At 38.9% G+C, this 15,754-nt stretch overlaps 1 protein-coding gene across 8 annotated transcripts in view; it reads left to right on the top strand.

Annotated features, from left to right (window-relative positions):
- The window catches only part of PAM (peptidylglycine alpha-amidating monooxygenase), a 150,103-nt gene that overhangs the window by 64,822 nt on the left and 69,527 nt on the right, over positions 1-15,754 (top strand). For all 8 annotated transcript variants that reach the window (XM_063321334.1, XM_063321333.1, XM_063321332.1 and 5 more), the window contains 2 exons: positions 7,307-7,816; positions 8,971-9,091. In XM_063321334.1, the coding sequence (XP_063177404.1) occupies positions 7,725-7,816; positions 8,971-9,091 (213 nt within the window). In that variant the 5' untranslated portion in view covers positions 7,307-7,724. The remainder of the gene's footprint in view (positions 1-7,306; positions 7,817-8,970; positions 9,092-15,754) is intronic.

Genomic DNA, 15,754 nt, shown 5'->3' with positions numbered 1-15,754 from the left:
TGTAAAAAAAAGAAAAAAAATTGCTTCAAGGAAAGTAACCAGTTTTCCAGAAACAATATAACAGAGCTTTAAGGAAGAAATTTCTAAGATGATAAATGTATTATTTAATCCAAAAAGTTTGGTAAAAACATGACACAGAAGTCAGGACGTTTTTTGTTACTTATTTAAAAAAAACCCATAACAAAACAAAAAAACCCAACTAAAATAACTCTAAGTATACAACTACATTTGTTTGACTATACATTGCATTAAAAGTTATTTAGGCCCTGTATTTTATGTAATCATTGTTTCAGTGGTGTCCAAAGAATTTTAAGCTGTAAAAGCAGCTTACCTGAGGAGAATTTTCTTGAGTTTCCTGTCATTTTCTTACCCATTCATTGTCCTGTATGGGCAGTGGAGTTGTAAAAGTAACCAAGAAACCAAGTTTTCATCATCTACTGCCACAGATCCTTTGTATCATCTGTCCTTGGTGCCTTTCATCTTCTCTGTATCGTTAGGAATGCTAGGTATTGCACGGTCATAACCCCTTATCCACATCACCTGCCATCTGTTTCTCTCAAATTGGTTTGCTACTTTTAATTGACAAACTGAACTTTCTTTATATATTATTTTTAAAGGTTGAAAGAATTTATTGTCACTGACTCACAGAATGGTTGAAGTTGGAAGAGACCTTCAGAGGTCATCTGGTCCAATACCCCTGCTCAGGCAGAGCCACTTACAGCTGGGTGCCCAGGACCATATCCTGATGGCTCTTTAGTATCTCTGAGGATGGAGATTCCATAACCTCTCTGGGCAACCTGTGCCGGTGCTCAGTAACCCTCATAATGCAAAAGTGTTTCCTGATGCCCAGAGGGAACCTTCTGTGTTTCAGTTTGTGCCCATTGATGCTGGTCCTGTCATAGAATAGAATCATAGAATTGTTTAGGTTGGAAAAGATCTTTAAGATCATCAAGTCCAACTGTTAACCTAACACTACCAAGTCCTCCAATAAACCATGTGCCTAAGTGCCACGTCTACACATCTTTTAAATACCTCTAGGGATGGTGACTCAACCACTTCCCTGAGCAGTCTATTCCAATGCTTGATAAGCCTTGCAGTGAAAAAAATTTTCGTAACAGCCAATCTAAACCTCCCCTGGCTCAACTTCAGGACATTTCGTCTTATCCTATCACTTAGGAGAAGAGACTGACCCCCACCTTGCTACAACCTCCTTAAAGATAGTTGCAGAGAGCGGTAAGGTGTCCCCTCAGCCTCCTTTTCTCCAGGCTAAACAACCCCAGCTCCCTCAGCTGCTCCTCATAACACTTGTGCTCTAGACCCCTCACCAGCTTCATTGCTCTTCTTTGGATGCACACCAGCACCTCAATGTCTTTCTTTTAGTGAGGGGCCCAAAACTAAACGCAGTATTCGAGGTGCATCCTCGCCAGTGCCAAATACAGGGAGACAATCACTCCCTAGTCCTGCTGGCCACACTGTTTCTGATACAAGCCAGGATGCTGTTGGCCACCTTGGCCACATGGGCACACTGCTGGCTCATAGTTAGCCAGCTGTTGACCAACACCGCCAGGTCCTTTTCTGCCAGGCAGCCCTCCAGCCACTCTTCCCCAGGCGTGTAGAGCTGCATGGGGTTGTTGTGACCCAAGTGCAGGACCCGGCACTTGGCCTTGTTGAACCTCGTACCATTGGCCTTGGCCCATCAATGCAGCCTGTCCACATCCCTCTGTAAAGCCTTCCTACCCTCAAGCAGATCAACACTCCTGCCCAACTTGGTGTCGTCTGCAAACTTATGGGGGTGCACTTGATCCCCTTGTCTAGGTCATTGATAAAGATATTAAACAAGCTGCCACCCACCTTCATCCTCTTTGCACCCTCTGTTCAGGTAGTTGTATATATTGATGAGATCCCCCTGAGCCTTCTCTTCTCCAGGCTGAACAGTCCTAGCTCTCTCAGGCTTTCCTCAGAGGAGAGATGCTCCAGTCCATCATCTTTGTGGCCCTTCCTTGGACTCTCCAGTATGTCCGTGTTTCTCTTGTACTGGACACTGTACTTGTCCAGAATAGGACACAGTACTCCAGGTGTGGCCTCACCAGTGCTGGGTACAGGGGAAGGATCACCTCCTTTGACCTGCTTACAATACTTTGGTTAGCGTAGCCAAGGATACCATTAGCCTCCTTTGCAACAGGGGCACATTGCTGGCTCATGTTCAGCCTGGTGTTTATGAGGACCTGCGAGGCCTTTTCTGCCAACCTGCTTTCCAGCTGGGCAGCCCCCAGCATGTACTGGTGGCTGGGGTTGTTCCTCTCCAGGTGCAGGAGTTTGCACTTTCTTCCCCTTGTTGAACTTCATGATGTTGCTGTCAGCCCTTTTCTTCAGCCTGTCATGGTCTCTCTGGGTGGTAGCATGACCCTCTGGCCTGCCAGCCACTCCTCCCAGTCTGGTGTCATCAGCATTATACATCTCTGTTTCTGATAATTGCTCTGCCAATCCCTAGATATCTTAACTGTTTTGTGAGATGTTTTTTATTGATGTTGAGGCTCAAAAGGTTGTCTGATTTGACAGATTCTTGCCAAATGTATCTTTGACGAAAGTGTCATAAGTGGCTGAATTTAGTGCATTAATGAATCCCTAAGCTGATCCCGCAACATATTGATTTTCCTGTGTTAATAGAAACAACATGCTTCAACTTGGAGGCCTAGCTGCAGTCCATTTGGTGGACTGGCTATTGTTTGTATACCCAACTGTTGCTTAAACTTAAAGGTTTGTGTAAGATTAAATGTGGACTCTCTGCTCTAGCTAAAGACAGAACTTAACTGATCCTTGCTTGATTCCATGATTTCAATGCCTAAGACACAAGAAAAGAGATTCAGCTACGAGAAATTACCACCTCTGGGAGACTTTCATATCAATCCCCATAAGCTTTTACCATCTTTTTTGTCTTTGAAGGTAGTGGTGGTTGAAGGCGAGGTTTCTGCTTCTGGCTTGTTCACTTGGTACTGTATGTAAAATGTTTAGTGACTAAACTGAAAACAAGGAATTATTATAATGTACTTCATGAACTTGTGATTAATATAGAGCTTTCTTTTTCTGTAGCTGATTTTTTGAAACTGATCATTTAATTTCTATTATTTTAAAAAGCTCACTGTTTAATTTGTGTAACATCACATTGAAGTATTTTTACTTTATTTTGCATAATATTTTGAATTGTATTTTGATTTGTAGCTTCCTGGCCACTTTTTTTTCTTTCCTCACAGCATATTCAGTAAGATGTCTTGTTGCTAGTTGCCGTGGGCTGTTTTGTTTTTCTTCACTCCCTTTCTGCTATGTCTGGGTGGGGCTTGTGGGATAAAATAAACATGCTTACGTTGCCCAATCTAATTTTCATCTCCCTTTCTCTACTTTCACTCTAGGCTTTGTCTTTTTTACTTCACTTCTTTTGTTCCCTTGGGATCTCTTACCCCAAACTGAAGGCAAAAGAGTGGTATCAAGATGTCCACATAATGAACCTAAGTAACTGTGTAATCTTATTAATGAATCTCTGATCCTCACTTTTTTCCCTTGTTGTCTGGTATTCTTGTATATTGCATCATATCTATAATTATACTGAAATCTCCTCAGGATAGTGATCCCTTTTTGTTTTTTTCTTTTCTCTCAAATGTAAAATTTGGTTGTGCAGGGGTCTAATCATTAAGTACCAGGTGCATCAAACTTCTATCCATTTCATATCCATCTGGATGATGAAACTGTAGTTAAAAACAAAGCTCGTGGATTAAATTATCCCATTTTTTAAGTAGAATGTACAGATGTTAGGCATAAATGTATTGATCACGCTACATATTTAATTTCTTTGGTTTTTTTAGATAATTCCAGGTTTGTGATTTTTTTTTTTCTTCTCTTGTGGTTATCATTCTAAAAGCCATGAATTCACAGATACTACTCTGTAACATTAATCATAGAATCATCATAGAATGGTTGGGGTTGGAAGGGACTTTAAAGATCATCTAGTTCCAACTCCCCTGCCCTGAGCGGGGACACCTCCCACTAGACCAGGTTGCTCAGAGCCCCATCCAACCCCAACCTCACCTTGAATACTTCCAGGGGTGGGGCATCCACAACTATTTTGGGCAACCAGTTCCAGTGCCTCACCACCCTCGTAGTAAAGAATTCCTTTGTATTATCTAATCTAAATCTACCCTTCGTTCAGTTTAAAACTGTAACCCTTCGTCCTATCACTACACTCCCTGATACAGAGTCCCTCCCCATCTTTCCATGTAGGCCCCCTTTAGATACTGGAAGGCTGCTATAAGGTCTCCCCAGAGCCTTCTCTTCTCCAGGCTGAACAGCCCCAACTCTCTCAGCCTGTCTTCATAAGAGGTGCTCTAACAGGTCCATGTCCTTCTTGTGGTGAGGACTCCAGAGCTGGACACAGTACTCCAGGTGGGATCTCACAAGAGTGGAGTAGAGGGGGAGAATCACCTCCCTTGATCTGCTGGCCACACTTGTTTTGATGCAGCCCAGGATGTGGTTGGCTTTCTGGGCTGCAAGCACACATTGCTGGCTCATGTTGAGCTTCTCATCAACCAACACCCCCAAGTCCTTCTCCTCAGGGCTGCTCTCAATCCATTCTCCACCCAGCCTGTATTTGTGTTGGCTTTGCCCCAACCCATGTGCAGGACCTTGCACTTGGCCTTGATAAACTTCATGAGGTCGGCATGGGCCCACTTCTCAAGCCTGCTGAGGTCCCTCTGAATGGCATCCCTTCCTCCAGCATATCAACTGCACCACACAGTTTGGTGTCGTCAGCAAACTTGCTGAGGGTGCACTCAATCCCACTGTCCATGTCACCGACGAAGATGTTAAACAGCACCAGTCCCTATGCTGACCCCTGAGAAACTTCACTTGTCACTGGTCTCCACTTGGACATTGAGTCATTGACTGCAACTCGTTCAGTGAGGCCATCCAGCCAATTCCTTGTCCACTGAGTGTTTCATCTGTTACATCCCTGTCTGTCCAATTTAGAGATCAGGATGTGGGGCGGGTCAGTGTCTAATGCTTTGCACAAGTCCACGTAGATGATGTCAGTTGCTCTTCTCTTCTCCACCAATGCTGTAACACCGTCATAGAAGGTCACCAAATTTGTCAGGCTCAATTTGCCCTTGGTGAAGCCATGTTGGCTGTCACCTATCACTTCCTTATTTTCCATGTGCCTTAGCAGAGTTTCCAGGAGGATCTGCTCCATGATCTTGCCAGGCACAGAGGTGAGACTGACTGGCCTGTAGTTCCCCAAGTATTCCTTTTGTCCCTTAAGGTGTGTTTTGGTGATTTTCACTGTTATCATGCTTAACTCTGCAGTAAGAATCGAAAGGTGCTGTAAAGAAACCCTCATACTTCAGTGAGGAGGGACTAAATGATCAAGTTTCTTAGTAACTTTCTGTTATTAATTCATAAACCAGGTAGATGTTTGTAGGCGACTTGGTGTAACCAATCTCAGACTTCTTGAAGCTGGCAAAAATGACGCATTTGGTTTTACTTCCAGTCACTGGAAAATATCTTTTCAGATTCCAAAAAAATATGCCAGAAAGTTGTAATTCTGTGTATGATAAAATACAGTGTATTCCTCCTGCATCTGTTCTTCAGAGTTCTTGCTTGTCAAGTGTATTTACAGTATGGGCTGAAAATAAAGGCATCATTTCTTGGGTAATACAAATTTTAAAAGTACTAGAACATCCAGCCAGGTGTTTTACAAAGATGCTGAACAGTTACTGTTGTGTAATTATATCTTAAAGAGTAAAAGTAATGAAGTGTTCTGTTCTTATAGTTGTTTTAACTTTCCGTGAAGCATATTAGTTGTCTTTTTTTTTACATTATTTTTGATTTTCGTCATAGTACAGTCCTTTATATGTGCTGCAACTTTCCATAGTTCACTAGTGAAGATGATTTAGATCACAGAAGTAAAGTCATGAAAGTTTGCGTAAAAAAAAAAAGAATCAGGCTTGTATTGTTGCTTGCATGGGTGATTTTGGACAGCTTTGGCATGATTTTGGTGAGCTGAAAGATAAGATAAAGTCTATTTTTAGTTGCTTGTGACTGGAGCTTTTGTGTCATCCTTCAATGAATGAAATATGCAAGTTTAATGATGATTAATGTAATCAGGTTTTTAAATCTTACAAATAGTTCGATGCAAATCTAGTGTAGCTGCTAAACAACAGGCAAGTGGCTAGCATGGCTTCCTAGTGTATGTATAAGCACTTCTGCTTCTTAAGAAGCTGTTTCAGTACATCTGCCCAGAGATGGAAGTGATTTTTCATAAATCACTTGAATTTTAATGGTGTTTCCTCTCAGAATCCTTCTTTCCTATTTCATCCTTATAGCAGTATTTTGACGTTGTCTTCCAGGGCCTGGGAGATAGTTCATTTGGGCTGGTTTTTTCCTATTAATATTTATCTGAAAAGAATTACTATATAAAGTTTTTGATTTTATTATGACTAGAAATTTTTCTTCTGCCGGATTTGGAATGCTCAATAAAAATAATAGTATATGTCTTCAGTAACACACAGTCTGATTTTCTAGCATACTTATAAAGAAACTTTAGATTTTGAAATTAAAATGTCATATCAACTAAAATGGGGAAGTAAGAACAGTTAAAGCAAGGAGGAGAGTAATGGTTTATGCTCATACAACCTCAATATATGAAAGGATAAAAAACTATTCAACTAACATAAAGCAGTCTGATCTGTTTAGTTCTTGTTGTGCTATTTCCAAAAAATAATTTGTAAGTATCAGTTTTCTGAAATGGGTATTGAAAGTAACTATAGTATGTAAGAAGCAGGTATCTTAATGACATCATGGTGTATTACAAGTTGCATTAAAAATATTATATTCTCCCAGCCTGCAATATGTGCAGAAGCATTTAGTGATAGTTGATAAAACTTACAAACCTTGATTCTTGCCATGTCAGTGTTTGGGGTTTTCTTGCTGCTTGTAGAACACATTATACTAGTGCTTGTAGGTGTGAAATACTCCATGCTTTGCCTTTTGCATATTTGAAGGTTTTTTTCTATGTCTTCCTATCATGTAAAATGTGTCTGAGAGCGCGTTTTGTATATCAATATGAAACATGTCAGTTTCTGACCCTGTATGGATGGGAGGGGAGGGAAAGGAGGAATCAACAGCCTTGGTGCAATCTTCACTGGGTTGGGCTAAAGCTTGTGAAAGAACTTACTAATGTATTAAAATGCCTCAACAGGGATTCGCTGAGAACTAATGCTGTAATGTGTTAGTCATCCTTTATCTGCTTCTATTTTTACAGGTTCTGAAGGATGACAGACACTGGTTTCTGCGATGCCACTTGGAATCACTGTGGATTGATAAGTAACATGCAGATTTAACTCCATAACCTGGGGAGAAGGCACCAGGAGCGCTACTTCTTTTCAGCTCCTTAAGTGGACAGAAGTACAGTGTCATCCATCTGCAAGGGAAGATTCTTCAACAGATTTTTACAGCTAATAATAAAGACAACACAGCATCATCCACCTCCCTGATTTACAGCGCATCACCTTCCAAGACAGATGGTCTGTCAGAAGCTGGAGGATGCCCGCAGAGCACATAATAATGAAGTAGTGAATTGATACTGCTGCTGCTGCCGCCTAATTGTCAGGATCACAGCCGATAGAACTGCACTGCCCTTTTTCTGCTCGCTTAATCAGTCCAGAAACAGCAGGGTGGACATGGCTGGCCTCGTTAACAACCTGCTAATACTGTTTCTTGTTTTTCAAAACATCTGTTCGGGTTTCAGAAGCCCACTTTCTGTCTTCAAGAGGTGGGTTATGCAGGAAGACCTTATGTGTTGAATGCATGCAGTCACGATATTATGGAAGTAAGAAAAAGCATGTCCTAGATAAAAATGTGCGTGGTGTTTGTTCAGTTTTCCTCACTTGCTCTGATTTTTTTTTCTGCAGTTTTGAAATGGCACTCTTGTCATATTGAAGAATCTCCTTTAATCCAGAGGTTGCTCTACAAAATGTGCATTTAGGATGATAAAATAACAATTAATAGAACTTTTTAGATAACGCCACAGGTGTATTTGAGACCACACAGGGAGTAAATACATTGCAGCTGCTTGAGTTAGCTTGCAGTATAAAATTATGTTTTAACGAGATAGCAATAAATAGCTTAAAACTGGGCAATCCTGAGAAATTTGGGGGGGGTTGAATGCAAAATTGCATAGGTAAATTGTAATGTGATGTGTACAAGAGAAGTAGCCTCTTAGCTCTCCAAAAAAAGTGTTTTTCTGGTTTTGAGGTGTATTTGGCACTGTAGTTACCATGTCACTTCTATATTTTTATGTATATGTATGAATTTACATAATCAAAATTTCTACCAATGATGCATCACGTTTCAGATGCCTTACCATCTAGTTCCTTATGGTGATCTATTTCTTTATTTTTCACAATTTGTTTATATATTGCATTCAATACAGACTTTGATATTCATGTGAAGTTGTAAAACTTACCGTTTTACTTTCCTACTTATAATAGGAGTTACTATAAATGTCGTGGTGTTGGAATTAAAAATTTCCCCTTTACACATTATTTAAATTTAATCTGTACTGAATTACACATTAGACACATAGTCTTTAAAAAAAATCCCAAACTGTCGTGAATGATTAACAGTACCTTACATTTTCTAGTGAATTAATTTTCTGTACCTCAGGCAATTATATAGATGAGATGACAGCTTATGTTTTCAGGTGATGTTTTCCAAACTAGTCTGTCTGATTGCTCCAAGGAACTGCTTCAGTAACTGCTTGAAAAGTAAGATATTTTCCTCAGCTCATGAAGGGGTGAAATTTCCAGATCACTCCTGGAGCTACTCGGCATTGTCAAACTTCTTTACTAAGTCTGAAGACCCTTGTTTTTAGAAAGGCATAACAAAAATCAGTATTTTAAAAAATCTTTCCTCCTTGTTTTCAAGGTATAAAGATACTACCAGATCTCTTTCCAGTGAATGCCTTGGAAGCAACCGGCCGGTGATTTCACTTGGTCTTTCAGATTTTGCATTGGACATTCGCATGCCTGGGGTGACGCCAAAGCAGGTGAGAGAAATGCAGTTTTTCTTTTTGCTGCTTGCTCTTTTTTTTTATAAGCTAGGAAGATAAAACCTTGCCTACAATATCACTCACATAAAAAGAACAAAAAAACCAGGGTAACTTTTACAGATATATGTATGTCCAGAGAAAGGCAGGAAACAGAAGAGTGATCTCAAAGGAGAGAAAAATCTTTTTGTCTGATTAATTTTATTTGTAAAAAGTTAGTTTCATTAACTGAATTGCTGAAGTTTATTAAAACAAGAATTGAGTTTTATTAAAGTGAAATATTTCATTTAGAGTTGCAGTTTACACCACATTTCAGATGATGCCTCAGTGAATTTAGTTATATTAAATTGAACATCGCTGCAACTCTGTCAAGCTGAGAGACAACAACCAAAGAGCATTTTATGAGGGTAATACTTTTGACCCAGTGCTTTAAAGCCTTAAAATACTCCAGAAAAACTACTATAAACAAGTTATAATGGTACACTCTTTCAGGTTTTAAGTTGCTTATCTTCTACTGACCTAAGCAAGTAAAAATGATGACAATAATTAACATTTTTAACACTAGAATTAGCATTTTTAAGATTCATATAAAAGTCTGAGATTCTACTGTCATTTTCACATATAGTTTCTTTAAGCAAGATAAACAGTGATTAATGGTGGGGTTTTTTTGCAGCGAAGCTATGCAGGGAATTACGTGTGTCATTAAAAGACCCTACATCTCTTTTAGAGGGCTGCAGGTGCTTGGAATGAGCAGGATGTTGTGCTGCAGTAGATGATGACTCATTGTTGCAGATAGCACTTTCAAAAAATACTGAAGGGAAAATGAGATTTTCAGCTATGGAGGAGCACCCCTCTGGAACTTGTAATTTAGAGCAAGTGGTGTCATTCCAGCAAGTGCAGAACAGAAATACAGTTTCTACTACATCTTATTTGTCTACAGTAAAATACTAAACTTCTGTTTCAGAAAGAGTGAAAATGACTCTCAGTTCATCCAGGTGCACGCTTGTAATTACATTTTCACCTGAGGAGATACTAGTTGAAGAGCTAGGAAACGCATAGGGAGGGGTCAGTCACTTCATGTTCCTATTAAGAAAAACAAAACCCAACACCAACAAGAAAAGGCTGTGATACTTAATAGAGAGGACATAATGCTTTTCACATTCACGTGTATCTATAGCCAACAGCCTTTACATACACAATAAACAGAAATGCTACAGTCTAGTGTAGATTTGGGGAAAGGATGGCGGGGGGAAAGTACAGCAACAGAAAGCAACTTGCCAAGTTAATTCTTAAAAAGGTAGGTGAAAATAGTCAATAACTAGCCTTCAGTACTTTTAAGTCTAGCTTTTATTTTCCTCTCTCAGTCCCACCTACCCTTATCCTCATTTCCCTTCCTCCTTCCACACTGTTCCACACTAACTGTACAAGAAACTTAGTTCCCATTTCGTCAAGTTAAACACTGACATACTCTGCAAGAAGCAATAGCAGAAAAGACAGTCTTTGTTTTCTTGCAGTTCACAGAAGGAGATAACCAACAGCTTCATAATTCTAGTGCCGCTAGTTCATTTTTGTGGCAGAAAGAACATGGAAGGGAAGAATCCTCTTTAGAGAGGAAATTATTCTACAGTGGCTTCCTTCTAACTCGCTATCTTCTTCATGTACCTCCTGGCCCCAGTTGTGGGCAGATGTATTTAGTGACTGTGGATCTGCTGTAAGTTCAAGCTGTCCATACTGATATTTATATAAAAGCGTAAATTGGGAGTTGGACTCGATGTTCCTTACAGGTCCCTTCCAGTTGGAGATACAGGTCTCTCCTTCCAGGGTCTGTCTACAAGTTTAGCTCTATTAATGAAAGATGCAAAAATAAACCAAATAGCAAGAGGAAGAGTGCAATTGCTGAAATGCTTTATTAAGGGCTTTCTGGAGGTGTATCACTATTTTGCTTATGACTAATTGCAGTTCCTGAGTTCTCAAGCGTAACAATTTATGTGGGAAAGGTGGGAAAACTAAAAAAAAAAAAAGAAAAAAAAATCAAGGAGGAGGAGCAGAAATTAGTGTTGAAGATGTGAATGAGTTACATTCTAGAGAACAGAAGATTATCTTTAGAGCAACACCAGTGTGTTCTGTGCTAGCTCTTCTTTGTCCTGCATTTTTTTGTAAAAAGGAAATTTTAGTTCAACTGGATTGTTAAGAATACCGAATTCACTGTTTGGCCCCAGGTTTGTAGTTTCAGAAGACTTCACAAACTGAATTCTTCTGTCCTCCTTCTCTCTTGGTGGTCACAAGCACATGCACACATGACAGTCACATTTCTTACTTAGAGTCACAGCTAGCTAACAGAAAGATGTCTAATGGAACCAACTACTTCTTTGTCTACAATTTATGAGCAGTATGACTTGCAGTAGATGTACAATCAGAAGGTTAGTGTAACACAAGAATTGTTCTGGAAGGGCTGGAGTCATTGATTGTTTAGTCAAAAATATCTCCAGTCTGGAAGAAGAAAGCGAACTTCGGAAACAGTACTGCTGCTGACTTGAGTTATTGCATGGCATCACTGTAGAATTGTATTTAATTTTATTTTCCAAGTTCCTTGATACACCAGCTTCCCAGATGATTATTGTTGAAAACAGATACTGAAAAATAATCTCTTTGGATTCCAAGAAGTCTAACCACCGGCATGTATTCACTGGAACCGAGATGAATTTTTGGTACTACCAGTAAGGTTGTACCTACATTATGTGCATTCACGTTGTTGTTTTGGAATGATTACTGTAGGAATCATTGAATTCTCTTAATGTGGGGGCATACGGCTACCATACAGCTTAAACTCCATAAAATGTATACCTGGCTCATGGAGGAAATATGTACACATTTTAAAACAAGAGGAGGAGGGAAAAGAAACCCCAAATAATTCTGTATTGCCTGTTTAGGTAGCACCATGTAATGGTGGGGGTGGTACAGTTCTTGGTGGAATGATTTGCAAATGGCTGGAGCAAAGTTTAACATCTGTCCTTGCATTGGTAGGTTAGTTGCACAAAATTCAATTCATGTGTGTCTTGTGTTGTCGAGGCTGTGGGAAAGGTTGCCCAATATCTTGCATTTTTTTCCAATGAGTTACTAGACTTGTAGTGACTTTGGGGGTTTGGGGGTGGGGGGTAGGAGTGCCTTACATTCTGTGGCTGCGTCTGCCCCATGGGTGAATCAGTGAGAACCGACTCCCTACGCAGCTTAGGAGTGCACTAACTGTGCTGATCTGCCCGCAAGGTGTGCTGGCTTTCTGCGCGAGTACCAAACATGGACATTCGTGTGAAACTGTTCCGAGCACTCCTTGACAAACAGGGTCACTGAACTGTACGCTCAAGCAATACAAATGTGGAATTCAATGAGGTAGAATAGTTCTCCAGCTTGGTTAATAAATGTGGTTTATATTTGTTGGTGCTTTTGAACAGTACCACCTCTCGTAAGTGGGGGAAACAATATCTGCAGTACTTAAATACTCTGGTTTTTTTCTTAATAATTATTCCAGTTGCACAGTGGGAAAAAATGCAGCTAATATGTTATATGAAGAGTAATTTTAGTGTGCTGTAGAAGGGTGCAGGACGTCTAAGAGCTGTGGAGAGGAAGACTGATGGGCTTTTTCAGTTCTGAGGGAAAAATTCTGTAATCATTCTTTATACTTAAGATAATTATAAGAAAATTATCCTTCTGCACAGTAAATTAATACTATGTTAGGACTTATTATTTAAACAGGAAGCTGTATGTTGTGTCTTCCATGAAGAAACGGGATCAGCTCATTTTGAAAACTCTAGATTTCAGATACAAAACTCAGTATTGTTAAGCAAATTGAAGGCTATTTTGTGAAAGCATTATTAAGAATGTAGGGGAAACATGTTTACCAGTAACATGGTTTTGCTGCTGTGAACACCTGTGTTTGCTATGATTCCAATAAGAAATAATGATAAAAAATTACAGGGCAATTAAAACTGTATCTCAAGTAATTTTGCTCATAAATAATAGTTTGTTTGGGTTTTTAAATTAGTTACTACTATGTTTGAGGCTGAACAAACTTTTGATTGGTAAATTAATTTTGGTACAGCATTGGCTGAGTTCTTAAATGCACATGTGAAACTTCATAAATATTTTTAAAGGCACAAAAATGTGGTAAAAGGTGTTATTTGGTGGGATATTGTTAGTGTGGACAGGTTGTTTTTGGAGGGGTTCTTGTCTAATGGATTTTGCAAGTCTCTCCTCTTTTTCTTTCTTTTTTTTTTTTTTTGAAACTGCTTACCTTGAGCTTCTATCCGTAGGTCAGCAGTGACTCCTAATATCTGCATATTCCGTTACTTTAGTTTATCAGTTTGAAGTCTTTGGTTAAAATTTTTCTTCTCATATCCATTTTGCTTGGGTATACCATACCAGATAAAAATACATAAAATGAGAAGGAAATCTGATCACTCAGATATCCATAAATTGCTGGCACCTCTTTCTTTACTGTTGCTACAACAGTCAAGTTAAGATCTTGACCTAAGATGCCCCAAGACTTGCTCAGACTCTGGAGAAAGTTGTTTGAATGACTCTGTTATTACTTAGGCTGAAATTCTGTAAAAAGTCGAATTTAGTTACATATATGAATCTGGACCCTGTCACAGTGAGTATTGATACCAGAGACTTATGAGAAGTCATGCAATTATTAGTCAGTAATGACCCTTATTAATAACAAAGATTCTTCCTTCAAAGAAAAGAGATGGGAGGGAATGGCATGGAGCTTGTTTCTTACACAAGTTGAAGCCTACATAATTTTCTTATGAAGATGGATCAAATAAGCACCCTCATGCTCACAGACCTACTTAACGGTGAAGTAGAGAAAACAGGATAGAATACTGTGGATTCTGCAATGTGCCTTTTGTAATGCTTTAGTGTCAGGATGTTCCTGCTCTTCTTGTGTTTGAAGTCTGGAACATTGACAACTGTAGATAAGCGACCAGAATCTGTTTTGTTAAAGCCAATAGCTGTTTTTTCATTTGCTTATTTTGTCTTATTAGCTAAATACAACCCGGCTTGTATGTCAGAAACAAAATTGAAAACCCTTGTGACTATGCCAGGATGAGTTTTCATGCCATTAATGGTAAAGACTTCAGAATGACCGCATTGATTGGCTGCATTATCCATTTGGCCAAGCGCTCTCTTCGCTGATTATACCTAATAGGAGTTATTTATGGAAAACCGTAAGAGGTAGGCTAGGAGAGTAGTAATGCAAGAACTAAAACATATCCTCCCTCTTTACAGTAATAATGAGAGGTTGCTGGCTTGGAGTTTCAGTCCAGACCATCATATTTAATAGACAGTGATAGTTCTTTCTGTCATGAATCTGTCAAATGAATTTTACCCCATAGATAATCTTGGAATTATTTTTTTTTCAAACATGCTTCTTTCTTTTTAAGAAGTTATTGGGAGCATTTTGAAAAGGATTGTATTTAGGGTAATTTTTCGCGTTTGCTTCCTGATTTCTCTGCTTTTGAAAAGTACATTTTCATAGGGAAGAAGAGGAGATAGTTTTCTTAAAAACAATGTAGGCAGTAGGAATGGATAAGGGATATGAAACTAGCCCATGAGTAGTATGGAATTTTAACAATTCAATATTTTGCCTGTACTGATCATCTATAGGCTTGTCACGTCAAAGTAACTGCTGGCCAGGATCTCTCATTAATGAAATGGAGTTCCTTCAGGTTACTTTGGAGAACAGTCTGAAGATGACTAATGGAAGGCAATACAAACAATAACAAACAGATGGAAAGTAAAAAACTTCGAATATTCCCGTTCTTCTCCCACAGCCCCTTGCCCACGCCCCATTTCTTCTCCAAGCCAAAGGATCTCACATTTTATTTTTTTTTCTTAAAAAAAAACTCTGCTTTTTTTTAGGATTAGGCATATCAGATTACCTAACAGCGTGTCTCTAAACTATACAATGCAGAGTACATCGGTATTGAAGAGAGACGAAAAAGAACATGGAAGAAGAATGTTTAACTGGGACAGTTGCTACTTGTAGATGTATTATAACACTGAGGCAGAGAGGCATGACTGAGTTCTGCAACAGCTCAGATAAATGAGTAGCAGAATACCATTTTACTACATTTATAATTTCCAGTTAACAGTCTTTGATTAAAAAAGAAAGCCAAAAATATTAGTACATCTAGACTTCTAATAATCTATGTAGATGTTACGACACAAGTTATAAAATCTCAGCCATTGCTTCCGTGGTAAGTGATAATACTCTGTTCTTAACTAAGTTAATTCTTAATTAGGTAAATAATACTTAAAAAAACATGTCATCCTTATTTTTAGTCCACATTGTTTCTAAATTCAATTTGTATTTAAAGACAAAAAAATCAGTTTATTTCTACTGCAATGTGAAGCATTGCTGCCATTCACTTTCAAAGTGTGGATATAAGGTTCTAAATTAAGTTTTTTAAAAAAATCTACTGCTGAACCTAGGTTAAATGGAAAAGGTAGAATATTTCCTTTTCTATTTATAGAAGGGTTTAGTATGTTCATTCTATAAATGCGTGTAACTAGAGTACATAAAGGCATTCACATCAGTTGTATCAGCCAACCTTCCTGTCTTCTGGCAGAATCACCAAAAATGGTTTCTTATCTCTGTAGATC

Source organism: Chroicocephalus ridibundus, chromosome Z (assembly GCF_963924245.1).
Source record: "Chroicocephalus ridibundus chromosome Z, bChrRid1.1, whole genome shotgun sequence".
NCBI lineage: Eukaryota > Metazoa > Chordata > Aves > Charadriiformes > Laridae > Chroicocephalus > Chroicocephalus ridibundus.
The sequence above is the reverse complement of the archived record's forward strand: the minus strand, read 5'-3'. Positions and strand labels throughout refer to the sequence as shown.